The following is a 13485-nucleotide window of genomic DNA, read 5'->3' as shown; positions in this document are numbered from 1 at the left end:
AGATACCAAAAACTGACCTGTTCTTGCCTCCTGGCTACAGTTTCCCTTTGGACAACCATTTCTTGCATATCCCTCCTTAGATATTCTGTACATATAGAAGTAATTATATATTTAAATTCTCCACTTACCTCCTCCTTTTTTACACACATGGCTGCTGTTCTAAAGACCTGTTTCTCTGATGCTTTTATTTCATTTCATTTCATTTCATTTCATTTCATTTCATTTCATTTGGGGGTGGGTGGGTGGAGAAAGAGTGAAAGAGAGGATTCCAAACAGGCTCTGTACTGTTAGCATGGAGCCCGATGCGGTGCTCTATCTCACTACTGTGAGATCATGACATGAGCCCAAATCAAAAGTTGGATGCTTAACTGTCTGAGCCACCAAAGTGCCCCTGATGCTTTTTATTTTTAAAATTAGATTTTATCTTTTATTTTGTAATTAAAAAAAAATTGAAGTGAAATTTATATAGCATAAAATGCATAGATCATCAGCATGCAATTTGAGCTTTAACAAATGAATACACTCTTGTAATGTAAATCCTAATCAAGACCTGATGCTTAACTTGGACAGGCTTCTGTCATGCTTATTTTGATGTTTCTAATTCTGTGATCATGATAGGATTTAATAAAGCATTAATGAACCACTGCTTTATTGGATATAGGACTCATAGGTGCTTTGAGATATCAACTACTTTAAAAGAAACTTTATTTTTTAGAGACGTTTTAGGTTCATAGCAAAATTAAAGGGAAAGTACAGAGTTCCCATACACCCTCTACTCCCACATGCATAGCCTCCCCCACTATCAACATCTTGCACCAGAGCAGGACATTTGTTACAGTTGATGAACCTAAATTCACACATCATAATCACTCAAAGTCCATACAAAATATAGAATAGTTTCACTGTCCTAAAAATCCTCTGTGTTCTATGTATTCATCTCTCCCTTTTTTCCTAACCCCTGGCAAACAATGATCTTTTTACGGTCTCCATAGTTCTACCTTTTCCAGAATGTCATATAGTTGATATCATGCCATATGTGGCCTTTTTCAAATCAGTGTCTTTCACTTAGTAATATGTATTTAGGGTCCCTGTATGTCTCTCCATGGCTTGATAGCTCATTTCTTTTTAGCTATGAATAATATTTCATTGTCTGCATGTTTATTAATCAAGTCACCTACAAGGACATCTTGGTTGCTTCCAAATTTTGGCAATTATGAATCAAGCCACTCTAAACATCCATGTGCAGGTTTTTGTGTGGACATACGTTTTCAACTCCTTTGAGTAAATTCCATGGAGCACAATTGCTGGATTGTATAGGAAGATTGTGTTTAGTTTTGTGAGAAACTACCGAAGTGTCTTCCAAAGTGGCTGTACCATTTTGCATTCCCTCCATCAATGAGTGAGAGTTCTTGTTTCATATTCTTAGCTACATTTGATGTTGTCAGTGTTTTGGATTTTGGCCATTCTAATAGATGTATAGTAGTATCTTATTGATTTAATTTGCACTTTTCTAATGAAATATGGTGTTGAACATGCTTATTGCTGCATCTGCATATCATCTTTGGTGAGGTATCTCTTCAAGTCTTTTGCCCATTTAAAAATTATTGGGTTGTCCATTTTCTTATTGTTGAGTTTTAAGAGTTCTTTGTGTATCTATCTATATCTATATATATGTATACACACACACACACATATATATATATATATATATATATATATATATATATATATATATTTAAGTTTATTTATTTTGGAGGGGGAGAGCACAAGCAGGGGAGGGGCAGGAAGAGAGGGAGAGAGAGGATCCCAAGCAGGCTCCACGCTGTCAGCTCAGAGCCTGATGCTGGGGCTCGATTCCATGAACTGAGCTCGATTCCAGAGCCTGAGGCTGGGGCTCCATCTTCCATGTGAGATCATGACCTGAGCTGAAACCAAGAATTGGACACTTAGCCAACTCAGCCATCCAGGCTGCCTTTGCATATTTTGGGTAACAGTCATTTATCAGATATATTGCTTATGGATATTTATTTCCCAGTCTGTGGCTTGTCTTCTCATTCTCTTGAATTAACTCACTTTTTAGAAGGGGATTCTGAAAAAGATTGAAGGGTAACGAAAGTTCTGATACAGAGAATGGTTTATAATTTTGTGATTAAAATTTTTTTAAATGTTTATTTTTTGAGAGAGAGAGAGAGAGACAGAGCATGAGCAGGGGAAGGGCAGAGAGAGTGAGGGAGACCCAGAATCCAAAGCAGGCTCCAGGCTCCGAGCTGTCAGCACAGAGCCTGACACAGTGCTCCAACCCACAAACTGTGAGATCATGTCCTGAGCCAAAATCAGATGCTTAGCCAACTGAGCCACCCAGGCAGCCCTATAATTTTATGATTTAAGATAGATCTCTAGGGACACCTGGCTGATTCAGTTGGTTTAGCATCTGACTCAATTTCCCCGTAGGTCATGATCCCAGGTCTTGGGATTGAGCCCCATGTTGGGCTCCACACTGGGCTTGGAGCCTGCTTGGAATTCTCTCTTTCTCCTTTTGTTCCTCTCCTCCGCTCTCTCTCTCTCTCTCGCTCTCTCTCTCTCGCTCTCTCTCTCTCGCTCTCTCTCTCTCTAAAACAAAACCAAAAACAAAAACAAAAGAGAGTCTTCAGATAAAAAATTTGGAAGTACTACTTACACATTCAGAATCACTTAAGATTTTTATTAATTTTGTGAAATACATGTCAGTTGCATTAACCTGTATATTATTTTAAAAAGAAAAACACTTTAGTTACTCTCCATTGTCAACTTTTTTTTTTTTTTTTTTTTTTTAAGATTTTAATCTCTGTATTCAACATGGGGCTCAAACTCACAACCTTAAGATCAAGAGTAGCATGCTTTATTGGCTGAGCCAGCCAGGCATCCCCCACTCTGTTGTCTACTTAATAAAATTCTTTCATTATCTTTCTTGAACACATTTCCTATTTTTATTGTTATTGTTTTCCTTTATAGATGATATATAATACATCAGCCAAACTGAACCATTCTGTATTTCCCACAGGGCCTTTGTTCTGTCTTTCTCCTCTCTATTCAAAAATCTTCTATCCTTTAATTCAAGTACTACCTTTTCATGATACCTTAAGGAAGACTTTGAATCTAACCTAAGAGTATGGTACAAAATATGCAAAACTTAGTATCTAATGATGTTTGTTGTAGCATTATTTATAGTAGCCAAGTAGTGGAGACCACCATGATGTTTAGCAACAGTGGAACAATTATAATGAAAAATGATGTATAGTAGGGCCATATAGAAACATGGAGAGATGATTATGGTATAGTTGGGGGTAAAAAGCCAAATACCAAAATCATGCATGCAAAGTAATTACAGTTCTGAAACAAAAAACAAATGAAAATAGATGAAATGAGGAAGTACACCAAAATAAGTTTTATTAGAGTGGTAGAATGACATGTGCATTTTTTTCTCATTTTATAAATTTTATGTAATACATGTAAAATTAAATAATAATGAATTTTTATGGTAAATATTTGTGCATTTTATTTTACTGTTTAAACGTTTGGTCAAAGCACTGTTAGGAAAACCCCAAAATGAAGCACATAAAGTGTTGAATATTGGGTAACTGCATTGTAAGAGTTTGCAGTGTTTTATAGTTAGCTATAAAAGTTATATCTTTTAGTGATCAGGAGAGCTAGGAGACATCTGAATGTGATGTTTGGATATGGCAGAATTGGTGAAATTTTAATCTTCTAGTTTCTGGCTCTTTGAAGAAAAAAACATTCTTAAAAAATCATGGGGTATTGCCTGTGAGAAGAAAAGAAGGTAAAATAAGATGAGAGTGCATCTTTTTTTTTTTCCTTTTTCTTTTTTTAAGTAGGCTCCATGTCCAATGTGGGGCCCAAAGTCACGACCCTGAGATCAAGAGTTGCAGGCTACCAAATGAGCCAGTCAGGTGCCCCAAGATGCGAGGGCTGATGAATGAAGATATTGAAAGGACATAGGAAAGGGAAGGGCAGCCATATAAATAGAGATGACTATAAAAGAGAGACACCAGAGTGTAAAAATAGTGTGGAGAAGGCCAAAGCTTGGAATGAAGCTTGTGACAAATGCTTAAGTCCATAAAAAGCTTTTAAAATTATTTTAATAGCAATAACAACAAAGACAGAAAGAATAGTCCTGCTGTTTGGACTGTAGTGTTATGTTAGTAAATTGTCAGAGAAAGCAGAGCATTTCTGTTCCCATTTGGCTTTGATCTTTTATTTAAAGGAGAATTATCTCTATTTTTATTTTTATTTGAATATAGTTGACATACAATGTTACATTAGTTTCAGATGTACAATGTAGTGATTCAACACGTTTATAGTTATGCTGTGCCCACCACAAGTGTAGCTACCATCTGTCACCATACAATGCTATTACAGTCCAAGTGAGTATATTCCCTAAACCGTACCTTTTATTTTCATGACCTGTTAATTCCATTACTGGAAGCCTCTGCCTCTTTCTCCTCTTCACTCATTTTCCCCATAACCCCACCTGCTTTTCCTCTGGCAATCATCGGTTTGAAGGAGAATTATTTTTATTTTATTTTTTTGTAATTTTTAAAATGTATTTATTTTGAGAGCGGGAGTGAGAGCAGAGAGGGGCAGAGAGAGAGGGAGAGAGAGAGAATTCCAAGCAGACTCTGTACTGTCAGCACAAAGCCCAATTCAGGGCTTGAACCTACAAACCACAAGATCATGACCTGAGCTGAAATCAAGAGTCAGACGCTTAACTGACTGAGCCACCCTGGCACCCTGAAGGAGAATTATTTTTATAATAAAGAGGATAAAAGGGCTATTGTTCTTTTATAGTTACTTATCAAATATATTTATTATGTAAGATTTCCATGTTTATTGTAAATTTATTAAAATTTTTTGGGGATACCATTAGTTTATTATAAAAGAGAGACATGAGAATTATTTACATGATGAAAGATTTCACAACTTCACTGGAATGGTCAGCTTCACTTCATGCCATTTCAATAATGATTTATTTCAGTCTACATACCTTCCAAGAATGTCACCATCTCTAAATAAGAAATAATCCTTGTCATCTAGAACTACTTTGGTGCCTCCGTATTCTGGGAGAAGAACTTTATCTCCAGCTTTCACACTGACTGGTTGATCTCTCCACCCTTTCCTTTAGAGCCTGATCCAACAGCTACTACTGTTGCTTGCAAAACTTTTCCTTGAGATTTTTCTGGAAGCATAATGCCTCCTTTGGTTACAGTTTCAGCTGCACTCCTTTCAACTAAAACTCTGTCAAAGAGGGGAAGAAACTTCATAAACGCTTGTCCTGCCATGACTCTGGCCGCTGCAGTTCCTACTCTGCTCTGGAGTTGCCGCGGCTGCAGTGAGACCCGTAGTCCGACCCCCGGGCCACGTGAACGTGGGAAAAGCTCCATGTTTATTGTAAATTTAAAAGACAGACTTGTATGGGAAGAAACACACCACCCATATTTATGCCACTCAGGTATAACTATTACTGATATTTTCTTGTGCACCCTCCCAGAATTCTTTTGAGCATAATGTATATATGTATGCAGCATATTTTTTATAAAAAAGGGATGAAACTGCTATTCAGTAGTTTCTTCTTTTTCTCAGAAGTTAATTTCCTCAGAATATGTTCCAAAGTTTTCCATGTTGGTAAATGGAGACTGCACCATCTTTTAAAAAGCATTTATTAAATTACAGCATGTATGCACGAGAGTATGCAAACTGCACAGCTCAGTAAATAATCTTCAAAATAAATATACTCATATAAACACCACTCAATTTAAGAATTAGACCATTATTAGTACCCTAGAAGCCCTAATTATGCTCTTTTCCAATCATTAACCCTTCCTCCTCTCCAGAGATACACTGTTCTGATTTCTAATTCCATAGATTACTCTAGCCTGTGTTTGTACTTCATATGAATATGAATATAGTAAATATGAATATGGTAAATATTCTTTTGTTTCTTCTGTCACTCAACATTATATTTTGAGGTTCATCTATGTTGTATGCAGTTGTGGTTTTTTATTGTTGTGTAGTATTCCAGTTTATGAACAAACCACAATGCATTTATCCATTCTACTATTGATAGACTTTGAGTTATTTGTAGTTTATTCTGTTTACCACTATACATACATAGTGCACATAGTTTTGTGCCTGGGAGATAACAGGCATTCAATAAGTGTTTATTGATTTAAGAATGAAATGTCTCACATTTCTTTATGATTACTACTGAATGTTCTCCAAGTTATAAAATGTTAGTAATATACTTTTATCTTCTTCCTGCTAGTGCAAAGACCTTGGAATACTTTAACACCATTTATCCCTCCTGACTTGTATGCTGCTACTATAGTTTAGTTTTGTTTAAAATTTAAATCCTGTAGGGGTGCCTGGGTGGCTCAGTCGGTTGAGTATCTGACTCTTGATTTTGGCTCAGGTCACAGTCCCAGGGTTGTGGGATTGAGCCCTGCATCAGGCTCTGCTCTGAGCTTGGGGAATGCTTTAGATTCTTTCTCTCTCTCCCTCTACCCCCTTCCCTCCCCACTCCAAAATAAAATAAAATTTTAAAAGATTAAAAAAAGATTTAAGCCATATAGAACAGTCAGTATTCATTTAGGTTTACTTACAATTTATTCTTTCTGTTACTCCTTTTTTTCCCCCCCTTCCTGCTTCTCCAAAGACTTCATCTGGCATAAATTTTCTTCTGCTTGAAGCAAACTTTACTTGTAATAGTGCCAAAGTAGGAGCAAGCCAAATGTCTTTAATCAGATGAATGTATAAACAAATTGAGGTATATCCATGTATACAGTCGAATACTACTCAGCAATAAAAAGGAACAAACTATTTTTATTATTTTTATTAAAATTTTTTTTCAAAACTTTACTTTCGGGGGGGGGAGGGGGAGAGAACGAGTGGGGGAGGAGCAGAGAGAGAGAGAGAGCGAGAGAGAGAATCCCAAACAGGCTCTGCACTGTCAGCACAGAGCCCAGTGTCGGGCTTGATCTCATGAAACATGAGATCATGACCTAGTGATGAGCCGAAATTAAAAGTCAGACACTTAACCAACTGAGCCACCCAGGTGCCCCACAAACATTTTATTTTATTTTATTTTATTTTATTTTATTTTATTTTATTTTATTTTATTTTTTAACTTCTATTTGTTTTTAATGTTTATTATTATTTTTTTAAAAATTTTTTTTTTAACGTTTATTTATTTTTGAGATAGAGAGCATGAACGGGGGAGGGTCAGAGAGAGAGAGGGAGACACAGAATCCGAAACAGGCTCCAGGCTCTGAGCTGTCAGCACAGAGCCCGACGCGGGGCTTGAACTCACGAACCGCGAGATCATGACCTGAGCCGAAGTCGGACGCTTAACCGACTGAGCCACCCAGGTGCCCCTTAATGTTTATTATTGAGAGAGAGAGAGAGAGAATGCATGCATGCATGAGTAGGGGAGGGGGAGAAAGAGAGGGAGACTGAGGATCTGAAGTGGGCTCTGTGCTGACAGTAGAGAGCCTGAAGCAGCACTCAAACCCAAGAACCATGAGATCATGACCTGAGCTGAAGTTGGATGCTTAAGCAACTGAGCCTCTTAGTTGCCCCCAAAAGGAACAAACTATTGTTATACACAATCACATAAAAGAGTCTCAAAATAATTATACTGAGTTTTCTTTGTGGGAATTTTTTTTTTTTTTATGTTTTTATTTATTTTTGAGACAGAGACAGAGCATGAGCAGCGGAGGGGCAGAGAGAGAGGGAGACACAGAATCTGAAGCAGGCTCCAGGCTCCTAGTGGTCCGCACAGAGCCCGACACGGGGCTCGAACTCACGGAGTGTGAGATCATGACCTGAACTGAAGTTGGATGCTTAACCAACTGAGCCACCCAGGCGCCCCTCTTTGTGGGAATTCTAAGAATGCTCTGTTCTTGTTTGAAAGTGTTTATTTCACATTATGCTTGAAAGATATTTTTTCAGGGAATAGAATTCTATTAGTTATTATCATTCAGCAGTTTGAGGATGTGTTTCTGTTGTGTTTTGGTTTCTATTATTTTTATTGAAGGTAGCAGACAGTCTAATTTTTTTTCCATGAAGGTAATCTGTTTCCTTCCTCTAGTTGCTTTAAGCATTTTTTCCCTTTGTTTTTGTCTTTGAACGTAGTATGATTTTCTTTGTACTTATTTGCTTGAATTTCATTGGGCTTCTTGTATCTCTATCATGATGATTAAAATCATTTTTTAAGAATTTTAAGCCATTATCACTTTGCATGTTCTTCTGTCCCATTTTCTTCCTCCTTTTGGAATTTTTTATTTTCCCACTATACCCTCCTCTGTCTCTTGCACCCTTCCTTTTGTTATTGTTATATTTTATCCTTTTGTCTCTTTGTGTTTTATTCTGCATATTTTCTTTTGATCTATATTCTGAGCTGCTGTTAATCCCACCCATGGAATTCTTAATTTTGGTTAATTGTATGCTCCAATATTAGATTATTTATTTGGTTCTTTGATGATTTTGTCACTTATGCCTTTTATTTCCTTGAACACATTTAGCATGTTTTTTTTCAGGTTTATTGAGATACAATTGATGTAAAATAAACTGCACATCTTTAAAATGTGCAGTGTGATGAGTTTTGATATGTATGATCATCACCACAATCAACATAATCATAATCATTACTCCTGTAAGTTTCTTCATGTGTCTTTATAATTCTTGCCTCCTATTGCTTTCACCCCTGCTATTCCCTGTCCCTAAGTAACCACTGATCTGCTTTCTGTTGCTACAAATTACTTGTATTTTTGGAAATGTACAGTATGTACTTTTTGGGGAACTTCTTTCACTTTGAATAATTATTTTGAGATTCATCCATGTGGCTGTGTGTATTAAATAGTTTCTTTTTATTGCTGAGTAGTATCCTGTTGTATGTATATATCTAAGTTTGTTGATCCATTTATCTATTGAAGGACATTTCGGTTGTTTCTGGTTTTTGGCTATTACAATAAATAAAGGTGCTAAGGAACATTCTTATATAGGTCTATGCATGGACATAAGGCATGGATATTTTTTAGTCTGTTTCTGATAACTGTATTTTCTGGATCCCTGTCAGGGAATCTATTGTTGCTTTAAAAAAAGATCTTTCTGGATCTTTCTCAGATCTTTCTGAGCCTGGGTGGCTCAATTGGTTAAGCATCTGACTTCGGCTTAGGTCATAATCTCACGGTTTGTGAGTCTGAGCCCCACATCGGTCTCTGTTTTGACAGTTCAGAGCCTAGAGTCTGCTTCGGATTCTGTCTCCTTGTCTCTTTGCCCTTTCCCCGCTCCCTGCTCGCACTGTCTCTCTCTCTCTCTCTCAAAAATAAAAAATAAACATCAAAAAAACAACTAAAAACTCTTTCCTTTTATGCCTAGTCATATTTGATTTATATTGGATGTTATGAATAGAAGAGTTATAGAGATAACTTGAGGTTTAAGTGTAAACATTTATGGTTGCTTCTAGCAGGCGACTAGAGACACTAGTGATTCTGTATCACCTTAATTCAATTTTAAGTACTGAGATGATTACAGGATGATACAAGAGAAACTGCATAAGTCTGCCAGTTGATTTTTCAGCAGAAACTTTTCAGGCCAGAAGGGAGTGGCATGATATATTCAGAGTGCTGAAAGGGAAAAAACCTACAAGCAAGAACACTCTGCTCAGCAAGATTATCCTTCAGAATAGAAGGAGAGATAAAGAATTTCCCAAACAAAAGTTAAAGAAATTTATCATCACTAAATCAGCCTTTCAGGAAATGTTAAAGGGAATTCTTTAAGTGTAAAGAAAAGGCCATAAGAAGGAAGAAAATTACAAAAGGAAAAAATGTCACAGGTAAAAGCAATTGTATTAAAGGTAGTAAATTAATTACTTATAAAGCCAGTATGATGGTTAAAACACAAAAGTAGTAAAATCAGTTATGTCCACAAAAATTACCCAAGGGATACACAAAATAAAAAGATGTAAAATATGACATCATCTACATAAAACATTGGAGAAGAGAGTAATAATTTAGTGCTTTTAGGATGTGTTCAAATGTAAGTGACAGTCAACTAAATAGAGACCACTGTGCACTTAAGATGTTATATACTAATCAAGTGGTAACCAAAATCAAAAACTTGTAATGCATACACAAAAAATAAAGAGAATGGAAGGGCGCTTGGCTGGCTTAGTTAGTGGAGCATGACTCTTGATCTCAGGGTTGTGAGTTTGGAGTCACAAGTTCAAGCCCTACTTTGGGGAGAGTTTAATTAAAAAAAAAGAGAGAGAGAGAGAGAGAGAAAATGGAATCCAAGCATAACACTAGAGAAAGCCATAAAACCACAAGGTGAGAGAGCAAGAGAAGAAGAAAGGAATACGGAAGAACTACAAAAACAACCAAAGAACAACTAATAAAATGGTAGTAAGTACATACCTATAAATAATTACTTTAAATGTAAATGGATTAGTGTTACACTCAAAAGACATAGGGTGACAAAATGGATAAAAAAACAAGACCCATCTAGATGTTGCCTACAAGAGACTAATTTCAGACTGAAAGATACATACAGAATGAAAGTAAAGGGATGGAAAAACATATACCATGCAAATGGAAGTGGGGGGGGGAAAAAGGCCAGGGTAGCAGTGCTTATCAGACAAAATAGGCTTCCTGCCTTCCTGCCTTCCTGCCTTCCTGCCTTCCTGCCTTCCTTCCTTCCTTTTAAATGTTTGTTTTTGAGAGGGGAGAGCTTGAGTGGGAGAGGTGCAGAGAGAGGGACAGAGGATCTGAAGCAGACTCCATGCTGACAGCAGATAGCCTGATGCAGAGCTTGAACTCATGAACTGTCAGATGCTGAACCCACTGAACCCCCTTATTTATTTGGTTTTAATTTAAATCCCAGTTAGTTAATGTATAGTGTAGTAATTGTTTCAGGAGTGGAATTTAGTGATTTATCACTTACATAAAACACCCAGTGCTCATCCCAACTTAATTCCTGTCACTCACTTAGCCCATCCCCCCCCCCCCAACTCCCCTCCAGCAACTTTCAGTTTGTTCTGATTTAAGAGCCTCTTATGGTTTGCCTCCCTCTCTGTTTTTATCTTATTTTTCCTTCCCTCCCTCTATGCTCATCTGTTTTGTTTCTTAAATTCCACATATGAGTGAAACCATATTATTTGTGTTTCTTTCACTGACTTACTTTGTTTAGTATAATACACTCTAGTTTCATCTACATTGTTGCAAATGGCAGGATTTCTTTTTTTGATTGCCAGGTAATATTCAGTGTGTGTGTGTGTGTGTGTGTGTGTGTGTGTGTGTGTGTATACACACCCCACATCTTCTTTATCCATTCATCAGTCAGTGGACATTTGGGCTCTTTCCATACTTTGGCTGTTGTCAATAGTGCTGCTATAAACATTGGGGTGCACGTTCCCCTTCGAATCAGCATTTTTGTATCATTTGGATAAATACCTAAAAGTGCAATGGCTGGGTCGTAGGGCCATTCTGCTTTTAATTTTTTGAGGAACCTTCATATTTTCCAGAGTGGCTGCACCAGTTTGCATTCCTACCAACAGTGCAAAAGTGTTCCCTTTTCTCTGTATCCTCACCAACATCTGTTGTTTCCTGAGTTGTTAATTTTAGTCATTCTGACAGGTGTGAGGTGATATCTCATTGTGGTTTTGATTTATATTTCCCTGATGATGGGTAGTCAGACAAAATAGACTTTAAAACAAAGACTGTAGCAAGAGACAAAGACACTACATAATGATAAAAGGACCAATCAAACAAGAGGATATAGTAATTGTAAATATCTATGCACTCAACATAGGAGCACCTGAATTCATAAAGCAGTATTAAATAGGCATAAGGGAAGAAATTGACAGTAATACAGTGATAGAAGGGGAGCTTAACACCTCACTTACATCAATGGATAGATCATCCAGACAGAAAATTAATGAAAACAGTGGCTTTGAATGACACATTTGACCAATAGACCTAACATATCTATATATACAGAACATTCTATGTCCAAACAGCAAAATACACATTCTTTTCAAGTGCATGTGCAACATTCTTCAGGATAGATCACATGTTAGGCCACAAAACAAATCTCAGTAAATTTAAGAAGATTGAAATTATGTCAGGCATCTTTTTGACAACAATAGCATGAAATTAGAAATCAATTAAAAGAAAATCATAAAAAAACATGTATAGGTCAAATAATATGCTGCTAAACAGCAAATGGGTCAACAAAGAAGTCAAAGAGGAAATTAAAAATACATGGAGACAAATGAAAATGAAAACAAATGGTTCAAAATCTTTGGGATGCAGCAAAAGCAGTTCTAAAATGTGTTTATAGTGATATAGGCCTACCTCAAGAAAAAGAAAAAAATCTCTAACAACCTAAAGGAGCTAGAAAAAAGAACAAACAGAGCTCAAAAATAGTAGAGGGAAGGAAATAATAAAGATTAGAGTGGAAATAAATAAATAAATAGATAGATAGATAAATAAATAAAAAGAAAAGCTCAATGACACCAATCTTGTCTTTGAGACAAGTTGGTAAACCTTTGGTCAGACTCATGAAGAAAAAAAGATAAATAAAATCAGAATTGAAGGTGGAGAAATGACAATTGACACCACAGAAATACAAAGAATTATGAGAGTATTATGAAAAGTTATGTGTCAACAAATTGGACAACCTAGAATAAATGGATAAATTCCTAGCATACAATCTTCTAAAACGGAATCAGGAAGAGGGAGAAAATCTGAACAGATTGATTACTAGTAATGAAATTGAATCAGTAATAAAAGAACTTCCAACAGAGGAAAGTCCAGGATCAGATTGCTTTACAGGCAAACTCTACCAAACATTTAAAGATGACTTAATACCTGTTCTCCTCAACGTGTTCCAAAAAATAGAAGAGAAAGGAAAACTTCCCAATTCATTCTATGAGGCCAGCATTACCCTAATAGCAAAACTGGTCAAAGACACTACAAAAAAAGAGAGGCCAATATTTCTGATGAACACAGATGCAAAAATCCTCAAAAAATTATTAACAAACCAAATTCATGGATACATTTAAAAATTCATTCATGATCAAGTAGAATTTATTCCAGAGGTACAGTGGGTGGTTCAGTATTCACAAATTAATCCAATATTTCACATTAACAAGAGGAAAAACCATACGCTTATTTCAATAGATGCAGAAAAAGCATTTGACAAAATACAGTATTTGTTCATGATAACAGCTTACAACAAAGTGGGTTTTAGAGGGAACATCTCAAGGGTGAAAAACTGAAAGCTTCTAGTCTAAGATCAGGGACAAGACAAGGATGACCTCTCACCACTTTTATTCAGCCTAGTACTGGAAGTCGTGACTGCAGCAATTAGACAAGAAAAAGAAAGAAAACACATCCAGACTGGTAAGGAAGAAGTAAAACTCATTATTTG

At 36.4% G+C, this 13485-nt stretch overlaps 1 protein-coding gene across 5 annotated transcripts in view; it reads left to right on the top strand.

Annotated features, from left to right (window-relative positions):
- The window catches only part of SBF2 (SET binding factor 2), a 474987-nt gene that overhangs the window by 37135 nt on the left and 424367 nt on the right, over positions 1 to 13485 (top strand). For 2 of the 5 annotated variants that reach the window (XM_042906590.1, XM_042906589.1), the window contains exon 1: positions 5312 to 5506. The exons of the other annotated variants lie outside the window; for them this stretch is intronic. In XM_042906590.1, coding sequence (XP_042762524.1) covers positions 5335 to 5506 — 172 coding nt within the window. In that variant the 5' untranslated portion in view covers positions 5312 to 5334. Of the gene's footprint in view, positions 1 to 5311; positions 5507 to 13485 lie in introns of those variants that run through there. 5 annotated transcript variants of the gene reach the window in all.

The sequence above is a fragment of the Panthera leo genome, chromosome D1, assembly GCF_018350215.1.
Source record: "Panthera leo isolate Ple1 chromosome D1, P.leo_Ple1_pat1.1, whole genome shotgun sequence".
NCBI classification, from domain to species: domain Eukaryota; kingdom Metazoa; phylum Chordata; class Mammalia; order Carnivora; family Felidae; genus Panthera; species Panthera leo.
Note: the sequence above shows the minus strand (reverse complement) of the source record. Positions and strands in the feature narration are given on the sequence as shown.